At 38.8% G+C, this 22878-nt stretch overlaps 1 protein-coding gene across 1 annotated transcript in view; it reads left to right on the top strand.

Annotated features, from left to right (window-relative positions):
- LOC102263838 (ventricular zone-expressed PH domain-containing protein homolog 1) overlaps window positions 1-22615 on the top strand; it is a 110553-nt gene extending 87938 nt beyond the window's left edge. Inside the window, exons 7-8 of the mRNA XM_014546241.1 lie at window positions 17721-17857; window positions 21530-22615. Coding sequence (XP_014401727.1) covers window positions 17721-17857; window positions 21530-21766 — 374 coding nt within the window. The 3' untranslated portion in view covers window positions 21767-22615. The remainder of the gene's footprint in view (window positions 1-17720; window positions 17858-21529) is intronic.
- The last annotated feature ends 263 nt before the right edge of the window (window positions 22616-22878 follow it).

Genomic DNA, 22878 nt, shown 5'->3' with positions numbered 1-22878 from the left:
CCAAATCGAACCTGGGATCCTTCAGTCCGCAGGCCGACACTCTATCCACTGAGCCAAACCAGTTAGGGCCAGAGCCCACAGTCTTAACCATTTCACCCTTCTGTCCCCTGGTTATACTGGTCTCAACCTGACCAGTGGAAATTGGGTATTAATAAGCCTATGTTCAAAAGTGATGCTGGCCTCGGAATATGTCATTGGTGATTTGCCCTCGGAGAGGACACAGTTCTCAACACTAGCACTGCTCAGGAACTGCGATGCAGACCAAGGAAGCAGTGTAAAAACACTGTTGAGCCCGGCCGTTGTGGCTCAGTGGTTGAATGTTGATGCACGCACCAACCTGCCTCCAGAGCCCACAGTCTTTTTAAAAAAAATATATTTTATTGATTTTTCACAGAGAGGAAGGGAGAGAGATAGAGAGTTAGAAACATCGATGAGAGAGGAACATCGATCAGCTGCCTCCTGCACACCTCCCACTGGGGATGTGCCCTCAACCAAGGTACATGCCCTTGACCAGAATTGAACCTGGGACCCTTCAGTCCGCAGGCCGACGCTCTAGCCACTGAGCCAAACCGGTTAGGGCCAGAGCCCACAGTCTTAACCATTTCACCCGTCTGTCCCCTGGTTATACTGGTCCCAACCTGACCAGTGAAAATTGGGTGTTAATAAACCTATGTTCAAAAGTGATGCTGGCCTCAGAATATGTCATCAGTGATTTGCCCTCGGAGAGGACACAGTTCTCAACAGGGGCACTGCTCAGGAACTGCGATGCAGACCAAGGAAGCAGTGTAAAAACACTGTTGAGCCCGGCCGTTGTGGCTCAGTGGTTGAATGTTGATGCACGCACCAAAAAGTTGCTGGTTCGATTCCTGGTCAAGGCACATGCCCAGGTTGTGGGCTCGATCTGCAGTGGGGAGTGTACAGGAGGCAGCCAACTGATGTTTCTCTCTCATCGATGTTTCTATCTCTCTCTAAAAAATCAAGAAAAAAGCAAAACCACTGTTGAGCACAAAGCCACTTTGTAGATGAGCCATCCTCGAGAAAGCCATTGATTATACCACCTGTACCTGTGCCTTTAATTTTAGAATTTTTGCAGCTTAGAGATTACCCAGTGTGGCGAGTTGATCCTCTTGCAAACTGCCAAGATGTTGAGGCTGAATAGGAAAAAAAAGTGTTTATTTGGCCAGATGGAGATGTGAGGGGATTGCAGAGAAGCACCAATTAAAATTTATTACCCCATGGAAAAGGGGTGGATGGAAGAGGTTGGCAGATAAGGACGCAGCCTTGGTGAGGCAGATGGTTGGCTGGTTAGTCAGGATTGAGCTGATCCAGAGTGAACACCCCAACTTTTAAAAAGTTAATTTGAGCAAATGAGGAATTGGGGAATTGAATGTCTCCATTGTAAACATTTCTAATTTCACCTAGGAAAAGAGTTTAAAAGAAATGTTGAGAACATGGTAAAGTAAAGTGCGTATCATAGATGGTTCTGAGCAGCCCTTCAGAATTTTCATTCCAAGCGAGCTGGGTTCTTAGTTCAATAAACAGTTCATCGTATCTGGCCCAGGGAGGCCTCGGGAAAGGGATGGAAAGTTAAAAATACAAAGTGTTCCTTTAATATATGTTTTCTCAAATTCACTGCCATGCACTTGAAAAGAATTATTTTGCACATTCTTTCTTATTTGTGTTTCTCGCAGTTAAATATAGACTGAGAACATATAGCAATAAAAATTCAAACAAGGCCAATATTTTATAGCAGAACATATTGAATCAAAATGTTTGGCCCTGAGAACTTCAGTGTGCTTGGATTTCTTTGCTCATTTCCTTTTGCTACATGAAAGGGGGTTTGAGTCGGAGAGAAGTCCTATTTTAAACTCAATTTTCACCAAAAGCTCTTGAATCCCTGAAAATTTTACATGGTTGTTGATCTTACCTTATTTTTATATAAGCATATAAATTATATATTTAATCTAAGTGAAAGGTCTAACAAAATACTGATGGTACATATATTATTCATGGAGATAATATTTGCATTCATATCCTGCTATAATTGTAAGTTTAAAGATGATCAAGACATAGGAATACATGTTTTGTGATTTGTTATGTATGTCTGGCATAGTAGCTGCATCTCATTTTTCATTTATGTAATGCACGTTTATTGAGTTGGTTAAATCCCTCCTACAGGCCACGTGTTGAATAATGAATAAGGTACAATATATTTGCTCCAAATGGAGACATAATCCAGTTAGGACTAGAAGACACAGAAAAATCTAGCATAATTCCTAGTATATTTTTAGCACGCAATAAATACTTGTTGAGTAAGTGAATGAAAGAATGAATGAATATTTAGAAAGGCAAAGCCAAAGCCTTGAATATTAAAGTCTGATGTTTCAAGATTGTAATTATGTGTTAAGTATGTCAAATACATCACTCTTCCACACCCAGTACATCTGGAATCTGGTCAATGGAGGTTGAGGCTTGTTTCCTCCTTGAGAGAAGTCACCTCATGTAACACGAAGGGTCCACTTCCCTTTCGGTCTAGTGCTGGACATTCTGTGTCGAGTCCTGTTACTCCTCTGGGTTTCAGTCAGCCTCAGGAAGGAGGGTCTAGAGAAGTAGGATTGGAGTCTAAGACAAAAGGCTGAAGAAACTAGATCTGGGTTTGTTTTTTAAGGTACTGACAAATGATACAGTAACTGTTGTCAAGGATGTATTGTTCCAGTATTGAAAAAAAATATTTGCAGCATTTCCATAAATGAGGAACACACACAAGACAATTAGAAGTTCAATTAGACATAATGAAATATAAATAGTTCTTAATAGTGTGGAGATGGAACTATGGGACTCCAGAAATTGACAGCCAATCAGCTGGCTTACATGGTCACTTAAGTACATTCCCCTCTTCAGGTAAAAATCTCATCACTCCACCAACTCTACCAGCAACACACAGAAATATCTCTGTTTAATATCTGCTAGTCAATAAAATATATTTTTATCCAATTAGATTCAGGTAAAGTCAGAGGAAACTGAATGCTAGAGGTCCAAAAATGGCTGTAATTGTTGGCATTTATCATGCTAACTCTGTGCTAAACTTTACATGCATTTTTTTCTTATTTTTTCATCATTAAGTAATTTTCCAAAGGTAACACAGCTACTAAGCGGAACTAGAATTTTAAAATCTAGGTTAATTCCTTAACCTGAAACATCAATCTCTAGGCCAAATCCAAGTTAAGGACACGGAATATTGGAAATTCCAAGAATGATTATTCAAATTTCTTATCATGGAAAGACCAACAAGTGAACTACCTCCCCGCCAACTTATTCTGCTTAAAGACGAGCAGGGACTTTGTGCAAAAATGTGTGAGTCATGATTACATGCGGGAAATGGTTACATTAGAAACTATGTCCAAACTCTCCAATTGCTGATTCAGTTTCTGATAATCAGTTTATAAAAGTCCTGAGTAGATTAGAAAATTACTGAAATAACTTAAGAGTCCTGGGGGACTTGCCTGGTAGTGTTTCTTGCCAATCCCTTTACTCCACACGAACGGGAGGATGGAGATTGAGCAAGTAGATTTAACAGAACAGCTCTTATTTCTGGAAAACCAAGCAAATCTGTTTCTCAGTCACCTCCTGTCCTGGAATTGCTGGTGCATGTTAACAGTAGGAGTTAGTCAGCTGGCCGTCCTGGAACATGTCTGGCTTTCTTTCAGGCACATTTTTCAAAAGAACGAGGATAACTAGGTCATAACTTTCACTCATGTTCCTTGAGACATGTGGGATGCCTGTGCTCTTACGCCCTGCAAAAAACAACTGCAAGACGGCTCCCTTTTGGCACTTGTGTCTTCCTCCACAAATCTGAGCGCTCCCCAGTGTGATTGCTCTCTGAGTCATTAGACGTTTAGATTCTGCATGTAATGGTCAATAGGAGGTCTTCTTAGGTTATAAAGGAAAATGAAAGGATTTTTTTCAGACAACCTGCTATCATGATTCCTCTTTAGAACTTGATGTCAAACATTTGTTCTATAAGAGTGTGCTGTTATATACATGGCAAGTAGAGATGGTTTCAAAATTACATCAGAATAAGAAAAGCCTTTGTAAGGATATCTGTGGCTATCCTTTGCTGGACACCTTCAGGGTGAGCTAGGTGACCTTCCATTCCAGACGCCAATGTGAACATAGGCTAAGTGACCTCTGAGGACCCAACTGTAGGACACAAATTGCCTTGTAAGTCCATTCACCTGGAACTTTTTTTTTAAATATATTTTATTGATTTTTTACAGAGAGGAAGGGAGAGAGATAGAGAGTTAGAAACATCGATAGTAGAGATGGTTTCAAAATTACATCAGAATAAGAAAAGCCTTTGTAAGGATATCTGTGGCTATCCTTTGCTGGACACCTTCAGGGTGAGCTAGGTGACCTTCCATTCCAGACGCCAATGGGAAAATAGGCTAAGTGACCTCTGAGGACCCAACTGTAGGACACAAATTGCCTTGTAAGTCCATTCACCGGGAACTTTTCCATTTAATTTCAGTGTCAATGTTCATGGAACTTTAAAGGTGACAAAAGAAAACCCATTTTGGATTTATGCAATGGCTGGGTTTGTGTTAGAATGCATTCCCTCCTACCACACGTCAGAAATTGTCGTATATGCTGAGTGTTGTTAGAGCACCAAAACCAGCGCAGTGCTTGTGTAGGACATTTCCACATCTACATACTGCTAGCGACTCCTGAATATGTATTGATTTGTAAAACCTCAGCCTGTTGTTTAAAGATCCTTTGAGTTATTTTATGCCAAAACAAAAACACATTTCTCAACGGAGATAAGTTGTTATCCTGGAATCTTCTTCCTTTCCCCCTCTTCCCATGGTTTATGCCTCTCTGGGCATTACTCTCTCTGTTAGATCTTCCCACTTTCTCAGAAACTCTATTGTATTGATTATCATTTCTCTCTCTCTCTCTAATCAATTCTCCATACCAACTGAATCCTCCCTTTGGCTTTAAACACACTCAACTGGCTTACTCTCTCCTTTCTCTTCACCTGCGGCCTCTCTCTCACGTCCTCATCAAAGCCAAATGAGTTGCCAATGCTCAATCTCTGCACACCCTTGCCTCCTTCTCCTCCTGACTCAACCCCTCTCTGTCTGGCTGCTGAGCCATTATCTCTACGGCCATTAAAGTCCTGCAAGTCACCCACGCACTGTATATGTTTCAGTCCTTGTGTTACTTGCCTTGTCGCAGCATTCAACTCTGTTGACCATTTCCTCCTTCTTCAAACATTTTCTTCCTTGAACTTCTGTGACACATTCCTCTGCTCTCCCTCTGACTCTGTAGACACTTCTCAGCCTCCTTTCCAAGCCTGCCTTCCTCTCTCCAGCTATTCACTGTTAAAGCATCTCCCTCCTCCTCACTGTACACGCTATCCCCAGTCAATCCTGCAGATTCTGCAGCTTACTAACCACTTCGATGAGACAACTCCCAACTGTGCATATGCAGTCCAGGCCTCCCTTGAACTCTAGATGTACATCTACCACGGCCTACTCAACTGCTTCAAAGGCACCTCAAACTTGGCTCATTAAATTAAAGCTTATGGTTGTCTCAACCTTGTCCTAAAAACCACTTGGTTTTCTCCCAGAATTTCCTATCTCAGTAAACACAACATCACTTATTCTGTTGCACCAGCCAGCAACCCACTGTTCTCTCCCTCACTCCCTTCCAATCCATCACCCAATATTGTGCATTTCTTAATTTCTTTCAACTCTGTCTGCTTCTCTCTAACACCCTAGAGCAGTGGTTCTCAACGTTGGCTGCACATTAGAATCACCTGGGAATCTTTTTAAAATCCTGATTTCTGGGCCTCGTCCTCCGGAAATTCTGTTTTTTTGTTATGGGGTGAGGCCACAACATTAGTAAGAAAGAAACAGAATTTCCGGAGGACGAGGCCCAGAAATCAGGATTTTAAAAAGATTCCCAGGTGATTCTAATGTGCAGCCAAGGTTGAGAACCACTGCCCTAGAGCAAGATGCCATCACCTCTTACCTAAAATAAAGGCAATAGCCTCCTAACTGAGCTAACCTGGACCCTATGGAGCTCCCTCCCACACTCAGACAGAATGATTTCTTTAAAGCAAAAAGCTGATGGTGCCAGCCCCTACCCAAAACCTTACAATAACTCCCCACAGCTCTTATTTTGAAGACCAAACTCCATAACATGCCCTTCACAGCCTCAAATGCAATGGTCTTTCCAAGTCTCAACTTACCCCATGCGCTGTTCCTCTCTGATCTGGTGGGAAGGACCTTCATTCCATTTCCCATACACACCCCACTTCTTCCTGACATCAGGCTTTTGTATGGGCTGTTTTTCTGCCCAGAGTGCTCATTCTCCCATCCTTGCCTCGTTCATTAATATAGATTTTAGCCTTCCCATTACAACTCAAATTCACTGCCATGGGGAGCCCTCTGGTACCTCCCTAACGAATACCTAGATCCTCAAAGCACCTAGGATCTTTGCTCATAACACTTATTACAGCTGTCATCTCATTCTTTTTAACGTGTGAGTGTTTGATGAATATGTATTTCCTCCAATAAATAGTAAGTTCTATGAAGGAAGCTCCCCTCATCCATCCATTCTCAATCCCTGGCATAATAAATATTTACCAAATAAGTGAATATCCAAAATTTGTATCTTCTCAGAAAGTTTTTAGGAAAATTTTTCTTATGCAAATGGTAACAAAATATAAATTCATGAATTCACAGTAATACATTTCAAGATAAAAAAAATCATATTCATATGATGACATTTCTGGTGTACTTTGTGTGTCAAATGTATCCTTCATATAAACAATATCTTCTGAAATAAGTTATTTTCAAAGATATTATAACGTCATTTTATTTCACGGAGAGTAAGGTATTGTGAGTGTATGCATATAATCAAATACACACAGAGTGTGATGGTGTATATGTCATACATAAACTTTCCAGTGCAGACATTGTAAAACTTCTATTTATTGCCAAATGGTTTGAGGCCACAACCACAACAGATAGAACTTGTGTTAAATAATTCCATAAAAACATTATAGACAATGCCTTAGAATGCACAGGCAGGTGGGAAAATGGCTAACAACTTGTACAACCCAAACAAAATGACCCTCCTTATCACAGACCTGGTGCCAGTATGTCAGATCCGTGTTTTTCCATGTAAGGAAAGCTATATAATGCACAGGCAATGTGGGAAAGCACTCGACATTTTAAACTTTCTAAAATCCTAAAGCCAGATGTTGCCCATAATCCCTATCCATGAGATCATATCAATGGGATGACAACGTGAGACCAACATGGGAAATGTGTGTGCAGCCTTTTCTTATTCAAAGGTCAATTCTAAGATTGAACAATTATTTCCATTCATTTCCACCACTCCTGATCTTTTCCAATGGGTCCCTATCAGTCATTACTTGGTAAGTGTGTGCCAATCTTCTTTCATATCTTCTCGTAAAAGCATAGAGGTGGCCAAGATTACTGCTCAGAACTACTGAAACTAAAAAGGTTACTTTCTTGGCAAGTGACTTTAGAATTTTTGTTTCACTGATGACACAGTAAATAAGCCAAATCCCATAAACATTGATTCTGAGCATTTTTTCCCCTGTAACTCTGTTGACTTAAGCCAAAAATATGTGTATGATCTTGTTCTACTACCTTATTTTTTAATTTCATGCAAAGGCCATAACAATTTTTTTCAAATATTTTTTAAATATATTTTTATTGATTTCAGAGAGGAAGGGAGAGGGAGAGAGAGATAGAAACATCAATGTTGAGAGAGTCATTGATCGGCTGCCTCCTGCATGCCCCCTACTAGGGATCGAGCCCACAACCCCGAGCATATCCCTTGATGGGAATTGAACCCTGGACCCTTTAGTCCACAGGCTGAGGCTCTATCCACTGAGCAAAACCCACTAGGGCAACAATTTTATTACCACCATTGGTTTTGCAGTTTTACTATTTTATATATTATATGATCAATTATTGTGATTTATCATGAGGCTTCCATCATATCCTAGAAGTTCCTAAGCTCCAGTATAATTGCCTGGGGATCTTGTTAAGAAGGGTGGATCCCTCACCATATCCAAAAATTGTGATTCAGGAGGTTTGGAGTGGTGCCTTGGAATGTGCCTTTTAATAAGCCAGCAGTTAATTCCAATGTAGGTGGCCCTCAGAACAGAGTTTGAAACCATTGCTCTACAGACTTACAAAATAGTAGTCCTGGGGCTTTTTAGATCAATATTTCAGTGATTGATAGAGAAGCCAAGAAAGCATATTACATTTTGATGGGCATGAAATGATCGAGAAAGGAAGACATTCAATCACATGTAAAAGTGCCCTCAAAGGTCTGCTTTCAAATTGAGTTTGTCTGTAGTATTTTGGACCCACAGCATCTTGTAGGATGTTACAAAATCTATGCTTCCTCATTTATTCACTACTGACAAGGTATGGCACTCTAAAACACTGCCTGGATATTCATAACAAACATGCCATTCACTACGATCCTTCGTGATTTCAAAAACCACAGACGCTCAGTCTGCTAAATGTGGCTCCCATGACCTCCTCATTTAATAATGCTTCTATCCCTCTTTAAGCATATTCTCTGCAATCATAGTTGGCTTTATTACAACTGGCACACTCACACACAAATCAGTAAAACCATGGAAGGAAATTAAAGTAAATTTGAGACTCTCAATACATACAAAGAAATTCCCCCACAGACTATATAGGAGTTGTAAGTCCCAGAAGCAGGGATTTCAGTGTGTGTGTGTGTGTGGGGGGGGGGAGTTAAGACATATTTTCTCTCAATTTTTATTTAAAAATTACGTATTTGATATTTATAACTTTTCTTTCAGAATATGTCTTCTTCTGAAGGTATTTATCTTTGTCAGTAAAGAGTATTTAAGAATTCAAATATCATAAATTAGATTCATGACAAGGTCAATTATGGGGTATTCATGCACAATGCAATACTTTCAAGCCAAAGTTGCATACGCTGGAAAATATACAGTAGAAGTAATTTCTGAGTCTGGAAGTCAGTGTGCAATGTGAATAGTAGTTATGTGGGGGTCACCATCTACTGTCATAAGAACAAGCAGGAAATCTGGAGGAAAAGGGAGAACCACAGATAGAGTGAAAAACATTCCCAATGCACCCCAATCCATTATTGGGTTGGCTTGAAAATGGAAGTCTTGGTGAATAAAAGGATCAATTACTCAAAAACAGGAGCTTATCTCCTTTTGGGGACCTTGAATTGCCTGTCACACCTTAAGTTCAAAGCCTGCAGTCCTTGAACCTTGAAAGGGTTCTTGTCTCGCGCTGAATTCTCTCACTATGCCTAACGCTTTCATGTATGTTCCCTTACATTCTAGATTGGAGGGAGAGAGATGGGTTTTATCCAAAAATCATTAGGATATGGTATTTATAAAAACTAACTGTTCATCATTATAATAAAAGGATGAGGATGATCATTTTATGTTGATAATGATCATGATCATGATTATAGTAGCACCTTTATGGTGCTTTTATGTGACTTTAATGATGGTGGTTGAAGTCCACTGGGGTTACATGGCTTCAACTGCAAAATTCAGGCTGAACTTCAGCCCCTACTCACCACCTTCGCTGTGTGCTCTACAGCAGTGAACAGCCTGCACAGCCATTCATGATGGTCCTACTGTTAAACGTGACAACTCTAGAGAGGAGGAGGCTAAAGCTCAGAGAAGTTAAATAACTTGCACAAGACCAGTCAGCTGTTAGGTGGCAGACTCTGAACTTCAACTGAACTAAAACTACAGGCCTCTACCAGAAAAATGTTTTATATATTCCTATATGATCTATTGTAATAAGGACTAAACATGAATTAAAACAAACCATATTTCAATAAATTATAGTTGGATAAAGACATTCAGGATTGCAAGAAATCTTAGAACAAGGTAGAAACCTTGAATTGTTGAATTCTTATACTCCGTGTATAACTACAGAAATTATTATTTTTCATTACGCTACACTACAAAGTTTTAGGTTCTACTTCGCATGATGTCCAATGATCATGAGGATTGGTCTCCTGATTCTCACTCCTCATCCCTTGCTCTCAAGTCCCACCAAATTCCATCACATAGAATGAGTGATAATTCCTAAAATGCATTTGATGCCCCCTCTCTCAGCATTGACCCTTTGCATATGATCCCCCCCCAAAATACCCTTCCTTCCTTTATGTTCAAAACTGCTACTTGTCCCTCATAGTTCAGCTCAGTCAACATTTTAAGCAGGTTTTCCTGCTTCCTACACCCCAGTTTAGAATACATGCCTCTCCTGTTTGTTCCAGTCCCCCTTATCTCTGGCTTTTGGGGTACCAGCAGGAGATAAGAGAGAAAAGCCCGGCTGGAGTGGCTCAGTTGGTTGAGCATTGGCCCATGAACCGAGAGATCACTGGTTCAATTCCTGGGCAGGGTATATGCCTGGGTTGTGGGCTCGATCTCGGGTTGTGGGGCTGCAAGAGGCACCTAATCGATGCTTCTCTCTCCCTCTGCCTTCCTCTCTCTCTAAAATCAATAAAAACGTATTTTAAATAAATGAATAAAATAAAAGCATGTCCTGACGGGGGGGAGGGGGGATTTAAAAATAAGAATAATTTTGAAAATAGGAAAGAGAGAGAAGGAGAAGAGTGAGGCCCAGCTTCCTCTCTGCTTGGTCACTGCAGATTGACTGTGCCCTCCACCCATGGCCACAGCTCCTGTCAGGCAGCACCCTCCACCCAGGTCTGCCTCTGGGTGCTAATTGTCCTCTCCCTTTTCCTCTTTAGGCAAATGATTGTTGATTATGCCTCCTCATAGGTTCTGGGCCCAGAGTAGCATGGTGCTTTTCCTATATATTTTCCACATCTATGCAAATAGTCCCTTTATTAACTCACCATAATTACCAACCTGAGGTGCCATCTATCTCCTGCCAGGATCCTGCATGGCACATAGCTGATACCATCTGGTAGCTGTGCTGACTGGACCTTCACAGGTCTTGGGCCCCTCCATCCTTGAAAAAGCAAGGTCCTCCCTCATGGGGCTTCAAAAGAACTTTCAAATAAAGCCCAGTGTGACCTCCCCATGACCATTTGATACCCAGTCTCTTCCTGGATCTTGCATCTAGGAATTATGAATCACCCTCATATCCTCAGCCTTCAGCTCATCACTGTGCCCCAACATAACTGCTTTATGACTTACTTGTGAGTTCATTCATTCTTCCAGCTTCTTTAGGTGTTTTTGTTCTTTTTCATGTGCTTTCCCTCACATATCCCTCTTGTTACCTCAGTCCTTTTCTGCGCTCTTCCTAGAATATGCTTTCTCCCTTCTTCAGCAGGGGCCTGGCTCTCATGTTACCTCCTCACAGCTAGAAGTAGAACTTCCTTTCTCCAAGTGCTATAAAGCTTGGCTTTTACTTCTCCAGTGGCATTCACCAGACTCTATATTGAGCTGGAGAATTTGTAAAATACTTTATCTCCACAAGATGATAAATTCAAGCTCCCGCTAAGCTGGGCTTTATTACCCCTCAGATCCAAACACAGTGCCTTATAGCTTATCTGTGCCCAAAAGTATGCATAAGATGATTGGGTGGTTGAGAGATAAATAGATGCCTATTCTTTATTGCTTTATTCCTCCTGTAGTGGGGTTTCTGAGCTTTAAGGTATCTGTTTGATATTATTTCATTCTTATTCACCAACTTCATGTTGAGTAAGATTAACACCTTCAAAATTCATCTTTTATCAACATAAATATTTTCAACACTTGGTGCACAAAAGAAATACAAATACTGTATAAACATGTGCATTAGCATTCTGAAAGACTTTTATGTTGAGAAACATGATAACAGCTTGAGTTCCAATAGCACTAAAGAATTCAGTTTAATATTCCATAGTTCTTTCAGCCAACTGATAATTAAGGAAAGGAACAGATCCAGTTTGGTAGAGAATGTCTTAGCCAAATTGTGGTGCTTTGAATGGAATAATGTGCTAATTGACAAGTGAGAAAATACTTAAATATCCTGTATGCATTACCTGCAAACGAGGTAGTTTTAAACACATACTCATTCCCTCATAGTCTCATTCTACATCGTATTTTTCAAATGAAATACGATCATCCTTAGAAAGAATTAGTTCCATGTTTTAGGCATGAAGAGACTGTAATATCATATGAGAATTATTGCTTACAAAGGACGTGCTATGGGCAATAGACCTATTAAAATGACTCATGGTCAGTCATGCATATGCTAGACAAATTGAAAAAAATTAAGACATGAGATAGCAGCTGGAAAAAATTTTAAGTCTTTCTTTTTTTGACTCTTGAAACTATTTTTTAAGTTAATCCTACAGCTACAAATAACCTGGCTTTTGCAGAAGTATCTAAACCTAATTCTGATGCCTAAATTAGAGCCCTCAGATGTAGCTATGTGAGAGTTCCTAAAATCCTTTCCACAGACTTTTAAGTCTTTGCTTAGCAGTATTTCTCTATAGTCCTTCTTCCTTTGTTCTCAAGTAAGACTATCGTTTTGTCTTGAGTCCTTCACTGTCATTATGGCCGTGCGGGTATGTGGGCATAATAACCAACCCTTACCTTGTCTCAAACAACTCCTTCAACTACTTTGCCAAGTGCTCCTCACAAACTGTTGACACATACTCCTCAAGTGACACATTTGGGCCTGCCTTGAGGAGAAATACTTGTAGCTAATCTCCTATGTGCCTAAATATTACCTAAATCAATCATGGTTTCAAATCGGCTCAGGTCTCATGGCTATCTCAAATGCTTCTTTGAGTAAATATGGAAAACTAAGACAGGAAAAATGTCCTGTTAGTAAATGACATTGCCTTAAATCATCTTTCCATGAAAACCGTGGAAGAAAGCAATGTGATTACAAATTGTGGAGTAAAGTCTTTAATAAAAGTAGTGACAGGGGTTGGGGGAGTGCTCTGCCACCTACCTAGTGTCCTCACATAAATTTCTTTGTTTTGACTTCGATCTCTCAACATTCTTGTTAAGCAGGAGAGAGCTATTATTATTTCCTCATTATTGATCAGAAAACTGTAGTTGAGAAGACTCAAATCTAACTCTTCTGAAATTTTATTTTAAAATCCTTGAATATTACAATTAAGTTAGCAAATTTTTTTTCTAGTTTGAAAGCATGGAAATGGTGTTAATTTTTTTTTAATCTAGCCCTATCCAGTTTTTCTCAGTGGATAGAGCCTATGGACTGAAGGGTCCCAGGTTGGATTCCAGTCAAGGGCACATTCCTAGGTTGCGGGCTGGATCCCCAGTGTGGGGCATGCGGGAGGCAGCCAATCAATGATTCTCTCTCATCATGGATGTTTCTCTCTCTCCCTCTCCCTTCCTCTCTGAAATCAATAAAAATGTTTATATTTTTTTAAATTTAAGCTATTTTGGTTTGGGTTTTTGTTGTTGCTGGTTTGTTGTTTCCTGTTTTCCTCCTCTTGGATCTGCTCTTGGACCTTTCCTTCCTCTTCCCAGAAAGGCCACTGTGCCCTTCATTCTGCCTCAACAGCACCCTGTGAGTAAACACTCATTGAACACACAGCCCAGGCGGACACTGCGTGAGGCAGCTCCTGCTCTTGGGAAAGCATAGCACCTGGAGAAGGCCTGTGTCCTAAGTGCTCCACCTGAGGTGACTTTACCTGAAGTAGGACCAGAAGTAACTGCAGAGAGGCTGCACAAAGGAAGCTCCTTGTTTATGGAAAATTTAAGTTTGCAAAGAATATTACTAGCTTCAAGAATGGTCTAAGTCAGATGATGCAAATACTACTAAAACAAAGCAGAACATAAATCATTTTTTCTTTAATTCTAATTGTTTAAAGTATTACGTAAGTCTGCTTTTTCTCCCATTGACCTCTCCCCCCCCACTCCCACCTGCCCACCCCCAGCACATGGCCTCACCCCGCTAGTGTCTGTGTCCATTGGTTATGCTCATATGCAGGCATATAAGTCCTTTGGTTGATCTCTTACCCACCCTCCCCGTGTCTTCCCTCTTAGGTTGGATGGTCTATTTGATACTTGTATGACTCTGGCTCTATTTTGTTCATCAGTTTATGTTGTTCATTATATTCCACAAATAAGTGAGATCATGTGTTATTTATCTTTCTCCAACTGGCTTATTTCACTTAGCATAATGCTCTCCAGGTCCATCCATGCTGTTGCAAATGATAAGAGTTCTTTTTTACAGCAGCATAGTATTCCATTGTGTAGATGTACCACTGTTTTTTAACCCACTCATCTGCTGATGGGCACTTAAGGCTGTTTCCAAATCTTAGCTATTGTAAATTGTGCTGCTATGAACATAGGGTGCATATGTCCTTTCTGATTCATGTTTCTGATTTCTTGGGATACATTCCTAGAAGTGGGATCACTGGGTCAAATGGAAGTTCCATTTTTAATTTTTTGAGGAAACGCTATACTGTTCTCCACAATGGCTCCACCAGTCTGCATTCCCACCAGCAGTGCAAGAGGGTTCCTTTTTCTGCACATCCTCGAGAGCACTGTCATGATATATTCCTAGAAGTGGGATTACTGGGTCAAATGGAAGTTCCATTTATAATTTTTTGAGGAAACTCCATACTGTTTTCCAAAGTGGCTGCACCAGTCTGCATTCCCACCAGCAGTGAACAAGGGTTTCTCCACATCCTCTACAGCACTTGTTTGTTGATTTGTTGGTGATAGCCATTCTGACAGGTGTGAGATGGTACCTCATTGTCATTTTTACTAATATTTGCATCTCTCAGATGATTAGTTATTTTGAGCATGTTTTCATATGTCTCTCAGCCTGCTGTATGTCCACTTTCAAAAAGTGTCTATTTAGGTTCTTTGCCCATTGTTTGATTGATTGTTGATCTTCCTTTTGTTAAGATGTATGAGTTCCGTATAAATTTTGGAAATTAAACGCTTATTGGAGATAAGATTGGCAAATATGTTCTCCCATGCAGTGGGCTTTCTTGTTGTTTTGTTGATGGTTTCTTTTGCTGTGCAGAAACTTTTTTTTTGAGTACTTTAACACTAGCTAGGTTCTTTTTTAACTTTTTATTTATTTTTATTTATTGATTATGTTATTAAATATGTGTCCTTATCCCCACGTTACCCCCTATCCCAGAAACTTTTTTATTTTGATGTAGTCCCATTTGTTTATTTTCTCCTTAGTTTAATTTTTTTTGTTGCAGTGGTAAATGGGATTGTTTTTTTAGTTTCTCTTTCTGTGAGCTCATTATTGGTGTATAAGAAAGCCATAAATTTCTGGGTGTTAATTTTGTATCCTGCTACATTGGCAAGTTCATTTATTAAGGCTAGTTGTTTTTTGATGGAATAAAAAAACATAGGGTTTTCTATGTACAATATCATGTCATCTACGAATAATGACAGTTTTACTTCTTTTCCAATTTGGATGCCTTTTATTTCTTCTTCTTGTCTGATCACTATAGCTAGCACTTCCAGTACTATGTCAAACAGGAGTGGTGAAAGTGGGCATCCTTGTCTTGTTCCTGTTCTTGGGGAAAATGGTTTTAGTTTTTGCCCATTGAGTATGATGTTGGCTGTAGGTTTGTTATATAAGGCTTTTATTATGTTGAGGTATGATCCTTCTATTCCCACTTTGCTGAGAGTTTTTATCAAGAAAGGGTGTTGGATTTTGTCAAATGCTCTTTCTGCATCAATTGATATGATTATGTGATTTTTATCTCTCAATTTGTTTATGTGATATATCATGTTTATTGATTTGTGGATATTGTACCATCCTTGCATCCACAAATCATTTTCTTGATGTGACTGTCAATACTTCCTGGGTTCCTGCTTTCCCTGGTCTCTGTTATGCACAATACTAACCACCGTGAAGTTTCTCAGAGGATGGGAGATGCTTCTCAACACTGATATCTCAGATCAAATGTCACCTGGAATGTCCAAGGTCTTTTCTGATGACTTAAACGCATGTGCACCAACCCCAAGCCAATCACTCTCTATTCTATTTTTATCATATATATTTGATATGTATTTTCCATTTATAGCCTTAATTTGGGATTGACAATGAGACATCCAATTGAATACTTTTCAGACAAGGAACAACGCCAAACTAGCCTCATTAGAACTTTGTTTGTGAAAGCTACATACTTCATTATTCTTACTTTGAAAATGCAGTCAAGATGAACAAATCTTCCTCTGAGATACTTATTTGATCTAAATTAGGAAAGGGAAATGGTAGGGTAGGAAAGATACGGTCAAACAGGCATTGTCCAAATTTCCAAGTGATAGAAAATATGTCATTCCTTTCAAATTGCTGTGAAAATCAACAGAAGTCAATTTTGTCATACTTCCCAGAAATTAGATGCTTTTATATAAATTTAAGAAGTGAATTTAATGTAATTATTAAAAGAAATTAAATTCCTCCATTCAACATCTAACCTTCTGACATGGTAACACATCTTCTAATTCTATGATTATGTGTAATAATAACGTAACGATAAACACTATACTTCAATGTCTAATTAATCCATTCAGTCAACACATATTTATAGACTTCCTGTTATTTGCCAGGCACTGTGTTAAAAGCCTGGTGATACAACAGTGAACAAAGCAGGGACACTGCCCTCAGGGAGCTTTCAGTTGGATGGGGGAAAAAGACATTCATTAGATCAGTGGTTCTCAACCTGTGGGTCGCTACCCCTTTGGGGGTCGAATGACCCTTTCACAGGGGTCGCCTAAGACCATTGGAAAACACATATATAATTACATATTGTTTTTGTGATTAATCACTATGCTTTAATTATGTTCAATTTGTAACAATGAAAATACATCCTGCATATCAGATATTTACATTATGATTCATAACAGTAGCAAAATTACAGTTATGAAGTAGCAACGAAAATAATTTTATGGTTGGGGTCACCACAACATGAGGAACTGTATTAAAGGGTCACAGCATTAGGAAGGTTGAGAACCACTGCATTAGATAGACACCACTAACCATCTACAGATGATGATGCCTGCTATAAAAGAATCATGCCAGATGCTATGGGAACATATAACAGGCAAAGCCACTCTGGTCTGGGTTTTGGGAAGGTCTACCAAAGGAAGCAACATTGGAGTTGAAACATGCATTATTGGTTGTTAACTAGGCAAAGATGGGAGTGTGGAGGGTGAAGAGAGAGTATGTGGGTTCCAGAGAGTGGAAATATCCTGTTCAAAAGAACTGGGTAAATTTGCCTTTGCAGCTGTTATGGCTTTTAGGAAAACATGTCTTTTTGGAGTAGTGTGTTGACTTTTGCTGCCAAATAGCTAAATATATGTGTTTTGTGATTATTTATGAAGTTATATTTCTCAGCGGTTCATGTGAACAGAATATCATGAAACAAAGTAGTTACGAAGCACAGAAAGCTGGCTATCTGGATCAACCTTAGAAACTGCTAACCAGATGCTCTCTTTGTGAACCATATTTCTTTTGAAAATCTCTATGAGGTCTTTCAACACTTTCCCATCATCTAAACTGTGCATCCTTTCAGGGACAAAGGGAGAAAGGTTAACCAAATTCATAATTTATCAGCCCACTTTCCAAATATGCTTTACTGGGTTCTGATTCCCTGGACAATTCTGACTTTTGATCACTTGCCAAATAACTAATGGAAAATAAATGGCTTGATCAGTCTGTTACCTTCAACAGTTGTAAATCAAGACGGCCAGCCTCTCATAGAAGGGAAACTTAAAGAGAAGCAAGTCAGATGGAAGTTCATCAAAAGGTGGAAAACCCGTTACTTCACACTGGCTGGAAACCAACTTCTGTTTCAAAAAGGAAAGTCTGTAAGTTCCTCTGCTGTTTATTACACCTGCATTTTTAAAGTCTTGATTTCCACCAACCAGCTAGGTAGGCATTTTGTCTTGGGTTAAATATCAGTATTTTTTTTCCTTCTCCGTTTTACAATTTTACAGTATTATTTTATTACCATGTTCCTTTCACTGCCCATTCTGTTCATTTCTATGTTAGTTGGTTCACTGTCCCTCTTCATTTTATTATGGGAGTTATTTTTTGTTGACTTAAGTTTTTAGAAGATAAACTGCTCTTGACTGGAACACCGTGCCTTTTGTTTCCCTGCAGATCACCTACGTATATTTATGGCTCATCATATTGACTGATTTCTTTTATAGTTACAGGTTTTATTTAGAAGTGGGGACTGAAGGAAGGGGAACCATAGAAGGGAGGAAGAAAAAAAGGCTGGTCTATTTTAAATTACTTTTGAAATCACCAAAGTTTAATTTGATTAGAAAAAAATGCTATCTTTCATTCAGTGAATGAATACAATGGGATTCTAAAAGAATTAATAAATATTCATTTAATAGAACTTTCCATCTGAACAAGGATGCTGAGTAAATATCTGTATTCTGAATTTTCAGGGGAAACCTATTAACAATGTAAAGTTTTCCCCTTCTTTTCAAATCAGATTTATTATCCTTCAACTCTACTCAATCAGGATCAGGGAAATAAAATCTTGACCTACTTCTTGGCTACACTGAAAAATAATAATAATAATAATAATGATAATAATAGCAGCTCATCAGAGCTCACCACATGCCACACTGGATTGCCTCAAACAATCCTTTGAGGTCAGCACTCTTATTATTGCCATTTTACAGAAGGGGAAACAAGACTCAAAGAGATGGTTGGCTTGACCAACGATAGAGCCAGTAAGGTAAAGAGGGTGAAACTGGAGTCAGGCTTGGGCAGTATGGCACCAAACATGTTCTTAAGTGAGTACTTAGTCCTGCTTCCCTGTACACTTAAACACAGAGCCAGTGGCAAAGCAAACTGCGTCTGAACTAATTAATGAAAGGTCTTAAATTACTTAAAAATACAATGCACTGAGGACATATGCACTATATTTTTAGAGTGCTAATTATAAAATTTATTTATTACCCAACGGAATCAAATATGGTGTATCTGAATTTCACAAATTCTGGTCAGTGTTTTTTCAATCTATAAAACCTCATGTTAACTTTTTGAGTAAAAAAAAAAAAAGACTTTGATGTCACCTATTCTGAACTCATGTTACTTTCTTCATTTGTATGTATTATAAAATATACAGATGGATTTTTTTTGTGGCTGAAGATCTTTTTAAAAGGGAAGTATAGTGTGTGCTCAATCCAATGGTTCTCAACCTTCCTAATGCCGCAACCCTTTAATACAGTTCCTCATGTTGTGGTGACCCCCAATTTCATTGTTACAAACTGAACATAATTAAAGCATAGTGATTAATCACAAAAACAATATGTAATTATATATGTGTTTTCTGATGGTCTTAGGCAACCCCTGTGAAAGGGTCGTTCGACCCCCAAAGGGCTCTCGACCCACAGGTTGAGAACCGCTGATTTAGACAGTTATTGGAGGTTTAAAGAAACATTTTTTTTTTTTAGTATAGGTTCACATTTAAAGTGTTAAAAATGGCCATCTGAATTTCCTGTTTTCATATAAAAAGGCAGGAATAGAAGTTAAAATGTAGGGATTTATCAGATCCCTAGAGTCAAAGCAGAGTCAGTACATAAGAGTGTTTTTCCTGAACTCAAATAATGACCTTTATCCTTCTTGATTCAGAGCTTTTTAATAAAGTTTAGAGAATGAGCTATTTTATAGTTGGCTAACTTGTTTGACATCTTTATCGGGAAATAATGGTTTAACATTCCAGAAACCTGACAAAACATATGGCTCAAATATTGGGAAATAGTATAAGGACCACAGCAAAATCTCCTTCATCCCCAGGGACACAGTAACCTAGCAGTGGTCAGCAGTCTAGCCACATCGTAAAGACCCTTTCTTGTAAATGAGAAAAAATGTGCATTTTAAACTAAAAGATTATAGTGTTACTTTCTATTGTTAAGATCTCTGCCAACCAGCTAGGCAATGGTGTCCTTTAACTTCCTGGCCATTTCTATCTTGGTTAATTCACTGTCCTTCTTGAAATAACTATGATAACATCTTTTTTTATCAGTTCTTTCATTTATCAGTCTCTGTACTGTAGGCTAACCCAAAGAAATACAATTTTACTATCCTCAGATACTGTAAACCACAGTAAGGTGACAAATATTGTCTAGTGCAGATATTTTCCAAGTTTATCCTATATAGCCCCTAAAAGAATTTGGAAAGATCTATATTACCTATAGTATTTTAAGGTGTTATCAACACTTTAATCATAAGTTTAAACAGTTGCACAAACTGTAATTTCTGTTGAATTATAAACATTTTCATTTTAAAATAAAAATATCACATATTTTCTTTAAATGTAACCACTGAAATAAAATACCATAGCAATTTGACACCTAACACTATCCATTTAAAAATTACATAAATTAGTTATTCTTTAATAAAAATGTTTACATTGTGTCACTTTTCCTTGAAATCATATTTTTGTTCTACCTCTCCCACAGCATTTCACTGTAATGACCCTATCATTTTTCATTGCAATAAAACTATGTATATAAGTTGAAATTTAATTTTAATTTCTTGTGACCATCAGTCTCTAAATACTAAGGTTTTATATTTTTCTCTTTTAAAAAATTATATCATTTATGAAAAGCCGTAAGTATAATACCAAATGTATTATTATATTACTAGTTATTAAACATTAAAAAGTGAAATGCTATTGGAAATGCATCACTTAATCAACAATGGGGATTATTGTTGCTTTGTTTGAAGGATGCTTCCCTGACATTAATATTCTGTATTGCTTTTTAAAATTTGTTTGATGCTCTTGAGATTTTTCCAAGTTGCATAATGCACCATGGAAAGTTTGGGATGAGTGAGAAGGGTATCTTTTCATTGCAAAGTGGAAGAAGGGTGACTGTACAGGAGAGGTGGGAAAGGGGAATTGACAAGATCCTCAACCACAGGTACATTCTCCAGGAGACAAAATGGAGTTAAAGACCTGAAATTGCTTTAAACAAGTATCTGACCCCTTAAAACTATTCATGCTAGCAGACAGATGACGCTTCCAACGTTCCACAGAGTTTCAAAAACAATTTGATCTACTTAAACACTGAAACCCTTTTTATTCTATGAATACCCCTTCCTCAGATATAGCACAAAGTAAAATTAAATTCCATGCTTCCCAAATTATCTTAAATTCTGAGTTAATGGTACTCCAAATTGTACTGTTATGTTTTGCTCTATTAATGAAGTTTTAATGTTAATAGAAAATGACATAAAATCAAAGAAATATGAATTAAGCATTTTCCCCAATCCCAAGGTAGAATTTCTAGAAATTAGCTATCTTGTGCCAATTTATGATACGATAACAAAGGGCCAATTGTTCACTCCTTTCTTGTTCTAACGACCCTTTGAGGCAATGGCGCCCCAAATAACAAAGGCCTTGAGCCATATGAAGTGAAAGGATTCTGATCCTCTTGGAAAATCCTCCAGTAGCCAGAGATCTTTCCATGTTCTGGGAGCCAGCTCATGTGTTTTACTTCCCATGTGCATTTCAGAAAGACGATCCTGATGACTCACCAATAGAACTCAGCAAAGTACAGAGCGTGAAGGTTGTGGCCAGAAAACGCAGGGACCGCTCTCTCCCTCGGGCTTTTGAAATCTTCACAGACAATAAAACCTATGTTTTCAAGGCCAAGGATGAGAAGAACGCAGAAGAGTGGCTCCAGTGCATCAATGTGGCAGTTGCCCAAGCAAAAGAGAGAGAAAGTCGAGAGGTGACCACATATCTGTAGGGACTCGCAAGCCGACCTCACACTGACTGTGTACAATGGCATTGCATTGTCACTGCCAATGTCAAGAAAAAAAGATAAATTCGCCGAGTCATGTGTTTTTTACTAAATACCAGTGGAACAGTTTTTCCTCAGAAGCAGTACCCAAAAGCGGCAGGATTCCTAGCACATCTTATATCCTAATGGCATTTGCATTAACTTCAGGACATTTGTGTAAGCTAGGATAAGCAGAGGAAACCATTTTCTCCAGCCCCAAATTCTGTGCCACTCCCATTTACACTTGAGATTTTGGGTTTTGCCATTAACCATATGCTTTTTTTAAAGAATTAAGCTGTGGGAAGCAGAATTCTGGGATAACTCCCGATGACCCACACCCGGTATAACCTTCTCCCCTTGAGTGTGGTAGAACCTGCAACTTGCTTCTAACTAATGGAATATGGCAAAAGAGATAGACTGGTCTCTCTCCTGATTATGTGACGTTCTATGGCAAGGGTAAAGAGATTTTGCAGATATAATGAAGGTCCTTAATCGGCTGACTTTGCGGTCATCAAAAGGATATGATCGTGGGTGAGCCTGACCTAATCAGATGAGCCCTTTAAAAGCAAGTCAGAGACTCTCTTTCACTGGCCTGGAATAAGCAAGCTGCTATGAGTCCTTCAGCTTCAAGGAAATGAACTTTGCCAGCAACCAGTGAGCCTGGAAGAGGATCCCCAACCTCGTGTAAGAGCCCAGCCACCTTGACTGCACCTTGACCGCAGCTTTGCAAACCCTGAGCAGAGGACCCAGCTGAGCCATGCTTGGACTCCTGACCCACGGAAACTTCGAGATAATAAATATGTGCTTTTTTAAGTTGCTAAGTGTGTGCTGATTTGTTATGTAGCAGTAGATCACTAATACAAAAGCAAACTTGGACTATACATAAAGGATCAATTTTTCCTAGAAATTTACTAACCGTGTGATTTAGCATAGAAACCTGGAGAAAAATTACAAGTAGTCGATACCCTTAATTCATCCTTGACCACTGCTAACTCACTAGGACGGGAAATAGAAAAGGTCAATTGAGGAAGGAAATGATTCACTTTTAACATATAAACTTTGAGGTATTGAGAGACACA

The sequence above is a fragment of the Myotis brandtii genome, unplaced genomic scaffold, assembly GCF_000412655.1.
Source record: "Myotis brandtii unplaced genomic scaffold, ASM41265v1 scaffold436, whole genome shotgun sequence".
NCBI lineage: Eukaryota > Metazoa > Chordata > Mammalia > Chiroptera > Vespertilionidae > Myotis > Myotis brandtii.
The sequence above is the reverse complement of the archived record's forward strand: the minus strand, read 5'-3'. Positions and strand labels throughout refer to the sequence as shown.